This window comes from Urocampus carinirostris, chromosome 4, assembly GCF_059441175.1.
Source record: "Urocampus carinirostris isolate Australia breed hairy pipefish chromosome 4, RoL_Ucar_1.0, whole genome shotgun sequence".
NCBI lineage: Eukaryota > Metazoa > Chordata > Actinopteri > Syngnathiformes > Syngnathidae > Urocampus > Urocampus carinirostris.
This window is the reverse complement of record NC_142352.1, coordinates 10,943,889-10,949,888: the sequence shown is the minus strand read 5'-3', so window position 1 is coordinate 10,949,888 and position 6,000 is coordinate 10,943,889. Positions and strand designations below refer to the sequence as shown.

Genomic DNA, 6,000 nt, shown 5'->3' with positions numbered 1-6,000 from the left:
TTGTCTCTAGGTATGAATGGCCAAGTGGATGGTTGTCTGTGTGCCCTGCCACTGGATATTTTTCTATGGATGATTCTTATACAATGAAGTTAAAATCTGGTACCTTTGGAAAACCCTTGATAAAGAGTGATACAGGACATATCATCACCAGGTTGCACTGAAGCCTAAAATCTCTACGTTGTATAAATATTACCATGTACACAATAAGTGGTTAAAAGGCAAACTGCGTAGAAGAATCAACCTTTACTAGAACTTACTGGAGGTTTACATTTCAATTGTTTTTGCACATGTCTTGCTCTTTCTAGCTTAACCCATGACAGGATCATTTTAAATGTTTCTAAATTAGCAAGAGAAAGAACACACTATCTGTATGGCTATTATTAGGTCAAAAAAGTACAATGCATAGCCTTCAAAAACACGGGGTTTAAAAACAGCATACATATCTTCACATAATTGGAGGCAAGGCAAAATTAGATACTTGCTAGTAGTAAACATGGCTGACAGTAACAATGATTTTGTCACCTAAAGGGATTACTTTTGGAGCATAGTATACCTAGTTAGTCAGATCTATGTTTTATGCTATTGTCGAAAGCCTTTAAAGAGCCACTTCCACAAAAATCTTTCATTATTTACACATAAACATTCAACAAAATCTGTAAATTGTCATAATCATTAAATGCCCCGTCACATTGCCAAAAAAGAGAAACAAATCGCAAATAAATACAACCCCAATCCTTGAACTAATAGCCCTTTAACCAATTGCATGCACAAAAAAATGGCTTTGTGTGTATGGTGAACCGACATTCCACACTTGTCTTTCCCACGTGGATTTGTGCATCTCTAGAAAGATTATGCAGTCGGTTGGTCTTTGCAACCAAAATCCATGTTTGTTTAAGGCTTTAAGGGAAAATGTATTTCATCCACTAATTAAATTTCATAAATTAAAGTGCTACAGGACAACATTTTAACATTTTGAGGCATTTTGACTGTCGTGGGTTATGGGTTATAGCTAAAGTAGAACTCGTATAATTGAAAAACAATTACAGGGTGTTCCAAAAGTCTTGGGCACATTTGAAGTCCCCATATCTTCTTAACTATGAGTGGTGGTTACATAAATGTTGTACCATTTAAAAGCTAATTAGGTTAAGAGTTTAAGGCCATTGATTTTTAAATTCCTTTTCAGACCCGGTAACTGCAAGCACTCAACCAGAAAAGATGTTTTGTGTGCTTGAATTTGCAAAAACTGCACAATGGACTGTTGTACAACATGCATTTTGCAAAAAAATCAGAAAGGAGCCACCAGGATATGAATTCCATGGTGAGATACCATGATAAATTCATCACGGATGGGTGTTTATTCCCGGCAAAACAGGATTCCTCAAATTCAGAAGATGCGATTGAAGAAGTTCGAACTGCTTTCCAGTTGGGCCCCCATAAATCGATCAGAAGAGTCAATAGGGAACTACAGTGTCCTGCAACAATTTTTCGGGTGTTTTAAGAAGACTGCACATGACTCCTTACAAGCTACAGTTAGTCCAACAGCTAAAGGTCACTCATGATTTTGCATTGCAATGCAACAGCAGATGGAATATGACGGCTTGTTTTTGACACTGAGGCGTCTCTCCACGTAAATGGCCAAGATAACACATCAACAACAGCAAGTGGGGAATTGAGAACCCACAGGAATTTCTTGACCATCATCCAGATTCCCCAAAGGTGACTGTGTTTTAAGCTTTGTTGAAGAAAGCTGTCTATGGATCATTACTCTTTGAAAGAGCAACAGTCATTGGTAAGATGTACTTCAACATGCAGGAAAACTTGTTTAAGGATAAAGTGAGTAAGAAAGAGTCTGGTGACCTTTTCAAACAGGATGGGGCACCACCACACTGGAGCCTCAGGGTTGGACACTTTCCGAACACAACGCTGCCAGAAATCGATTGGACAGTCTGGGCAGAATGATCCTGTGTCCTGATCTCACACCAAGCGATTACTTTTTGTGGGGATTAGTAAAAGCATGAGTCTATGTGCCCCCTATTTCAAGAGATGTGGGTGAGCTGAAGGCACAAATAACAGAAGCTGGTGCAACCACTGACAACGCAATGCTGGGACACGTCTGGCAAGACTTTGACTATCGGCTTGATGTGTTTTGCGTGACCATTGGTGATCAAATTGAACATCTTTGAATATTCCATGTGAAAATTTAGATTGCAAGTTTTCTGAATTTACCAGACATATTTTTATACCCATAGTTGTTTTCAAGATATTCAATGTAAAAATGTGTCCAAGACATTTGGAACACCCTGTACATTGCTATTTGGTGTGTGAGGCAGGGCATCTGGATTTCGGCTATGTTCTAACATAACATGAAGGGGGATTTAAAGCTTTTTGGATGTCCAAACTAGAGAGGAAGCAGATGGGCGCCCTTTAAGGAGGTCAAATATTGTTGGGGCTCAAGTTCTTCATGTTGTTGAGTTCCAACTCCAGTTGGCGTATTCGCACGTCCTTGCTGCTCAATTGCTCCCTCAGCCTGCGTAGTTCGTCCTGCTGCCGGAAGAACATCTGCAGGAGCTGAATATTTGAAATAAAAATAAAAAAGACAGATAGAGGATAATAGGATTCATCACATAGATATGACAGAAGTCTCATGGACTTGATGCAACTATTGTATCATACATTACTTTTACTTGACATGTTTTAATTTTTAAATTTGAGTGCTTCCTCATTTTAGAGGCCCTCGCTGGTAGGGTGTCGTCCAATGGCTGAAATGCCGAGGCCATCTGCTGCCATCCCTATCAGTGTGGATAACCCTCCCTCAGGTCCCTTTCCTTACATGGTTAGTCTGTGCCTTGTCTTAATCAGATTTTTATTTAACTACTGTTTATTTTGTTTTTACCGTATTTTAAACATTGTGCGTGTCTGTTGTTGGGTGGGATAAAAGAGGGGATTTTACTCACTTATTGTACACTGAAAATGTTCAAACTGCACTTTGAACGGCAAATTATTGCCTGAAAAGTGCTTTATAATTAAATTTGATTTGATTTAAATTTGCAGGTCCATCAAACTACTTAGAGATGGACTAGGGCTAACTAATATGACCCAAAAATATAAATATTTTTCGGTTAATGTTTAAAACTAAACATATATAACTTGTTGTGTACTGCGTAAAGGTTAATATTAAATAGTAATGTATTGATACTTAGTACCTACTACTACTAATTGAAATTTGCCTCAAATTCATTACCTTGATTTCATGTTTTTTTTTTTACTTTTACTTTCTTCTTTGTTAAAAAAAATGAAATTAAGAAAAAGTAGAAGGACAAAATAAAATGAATGTTTCTCTTTTTACATTTTTTGGATCATTAATTTACAAAGATTTTTTGGGTATCTGCCAATCAAATCAGATATCTCAGAAATACATAAAAAAGAGATAATGTTGACTTAACCAATTTTTACCATTTGCTTTTGTGAATTAATATACATGCAAACATTTACCGGTACCAATATTTGTTTAAAAATAGAATAATTCCAGCAAATTGGTTTTGAAACTCTGAGAATTCAAACAAAAGAAATTGCACTGAAAAACTCAAAATACAATAGTGCTAAGATCAACTTGATACATATCTTTATGAATAAAATAAAAAATACATGATCAAAAATGGCAAGAACAGAAAAATGTAGCCAGCCACATTTATGTTTTATGAAATATACCCTGGGGGGGAAGATTGGCTTCTAAAATCAACTCATATTTATTTGTATAACCCTTGATCACAAAAGTCAACCACAATTTGTATCACCGTTACTTTATTTAACAAATTGTTGTATTTTTAAACAATTTTCGCTTTGTGGGCCGGATTAAAAAGCCTGAAGGCCAGCATGTGGCCCACAGGGTGTCGTTGAAAAATATCTCCTTTGTATTATTTCCATACATTTTATACGGACATTTTCATTTGTATTCACATTGGGGATGAGTGAAAAACCAAAACTTATATAATAAATGGAAACGAAAAATTATAAAAAATATTTTTACATGCATTTTCTTATTAGAAGTGTTACCTCATTTTCTGTCCTTGGTGGTACGTTCTCAAGCAAGTCAATGCCATTGACTACAACGTTTTTCTTCTCTTTAATTGGGGCTTTGAACACCAATTTGTTTGGTCGTTGGAAGCCATCCTTCAGCGACATCAAGACGGGTTCTGTTTTCACACATGAAGCCATGAAAGTAAAACTGGCAATCATTGAACCTGTTTTTTTGTTTGTTTAACTCATTCAGTGCCATAAAGTATGAATACATTTTCAAAAGCATTGTCCATGAGTGTCAAAATGTAGAAATGCATTTTTTGCCCTTTTATTTTAAAAACTTATGAAGAGTTTGTTGCACCTCATCAGTAAGTATCAACCCTCTGGGAATGATTTCAATATGAAAAATCACTATTAGATGACAGGAGCATCTTTAATGAGATCTTTGTGCACACATCGAGGAAGCCACGACTTTTTAGTTTGTAATAGAAGTGAATATATGGATATATACAAACAGAGCTTATTTCTCTATTTTAAAAACAATAGATGAAGTCCCTTTGTCATCGTCAGGGCAGAGGGATGATGTTTCGTATACGTCCGCAGGAACGCGTTCGCCATGGATACAGAAATTGTGTAATCACACAACCGGAAACATCGGGCGCTGAAAGATTCTTGCAAAGTTCTGCATCGTTAATGCAAAAGTTCATTGTTCTTGCAATAAAATGTTATTTTGCAAGAGAAGTGCCTTTGTTTTAATGGAAAGCTCACGGATCACTTCAACACCAGGGTTGTCGGGCACCCATTCCTGTTGAGTGTTTTGGGCAAGTACAACCTAGCAGCGCCCATGCCTCTCCAGGCCAAATGGGAAGCAATGTTTCAATATTTAAGGTATAACAAATGCGGAAAAAAAACATTGATGTGAAAGTTCTGCTCAAAATGCTTTTCACAGAATTTGTCTCGGGAACTAGTATTTTTAAGAAACTTAGCAATGTTCAACTGTTGTCTACTAAACAATGGTAAAAGTTAGAAACAGTTTTTTAATGCTAGATGATGGATGAAGCTTTCTTCTGATATGTCCGATGCCTATATAGCTACAGAACTTAATTTTCTGTAGGCCTTCAAAAATGAGTCAACGGGGAAAAGAAATCATTGGCACTGGCTCTTCCCGTTTGAGAGAAATGTATGGCAATAAATGAGTTAAAGAAAGCACTTTAAGTCTCGAGTTTTCCTAACCTCTGTCGATGCCGCTGAGCCACTCGCCGGCTGAGAGTGCAGGTTCTGTTCCTGATGTCATAGGGTAAATGTCTTCTTGGTACGTGTCTGACTGTATACAAAGTCAAATGCACTTGAGTAATTTTGGAAGGTCGTCATTCAACTTCTGAGTTTTGATGTTCTCACTAACCCTCCTTGGTACGATCATTGAAATGGGTTCGATCAAGCCCTTCAGGGTGATCATCTTGTAGAATCGGAAGACCTCGCAAGCGCCCACATCAAGACCTCGCTTTGGCATCACACCTGAAAAGAATGAGGTAACCCAGATTACGCACAAGACGGAAACTAATTCACTGTAAACAAAATTGTGCTCGGGCAGGAGTTGGCAACCAAAAATGTGGAAAGAGCCATATTGGACCCAAAAAAAAAAAAAAAAAAAACGGATGAGTCTGGCGTCGCAAATTGAGAAGCCTTATATAGGCCTTATAATGAAGGCAACACATGCTGTCAGTAGTGGCCCGTGCATTTCATTTAAAGGCCTTTAGTGGTGTGTCACTTGGACAGGATCGAGGCCTGCTTTTCTTTTTTTTCCTCTTATGATTGGTAAATTAGTCTTTTTTTCCAGGGATTTTGAGTTGTTGACTTTAAATTTGTTGAGTATAAAAAATGATTTTGTATTTTATCTTTTTGCTGTACATTTCTGTGTTTTTCAGGCATAATGTGTTTTACTCAACAAAAGTTTATATTTCAGTTTATGTGTTGTTGCACTGA

The 6,000-nt window shown here is 37.0% G+C and overlaps 1 protein-coding gene across 2 annotated transcripts in view; it reads right to left on the bottom strand.

The window, feature by feature from the left end:
* Positions 1 to 224: 224 nt before the first annotated feature.
* The window catches only part of coro2ba (coronin, actin binding protein, 2Ba), a 78,964-nt gene continuing 73,188 nt past the window's right edge, over positions 225 to 6,000 (bottom strand). For both annotated transcript variants that reach the window (XM_088333624.1, XM_088333625.1), the window contains 4 exons: positions 5,420 to 5,532; positions 5,251 to 5,341; positions 4,054 to 4,193; positions 225 to 2,568 (listed from right to left, as the gene is read on the bottom strand). In XM_088333624.1, the coding sequence (XP_088189750.1) occupies positions 2,434 to 2,568; positions 4,054 to 4,193; positions 5,251 to 5,341; positions 5,420 to 5,532 (479 nt within the window). In that variant the 3' untranslated portion in view covers positions 225 to 2,433. The remainder of the gene's footprint in view (positions 2,569 to 4,053; positions 4,194 to 5,250; positions 5,342 to 5,419; positions 5,533 to 6,000) is intronic.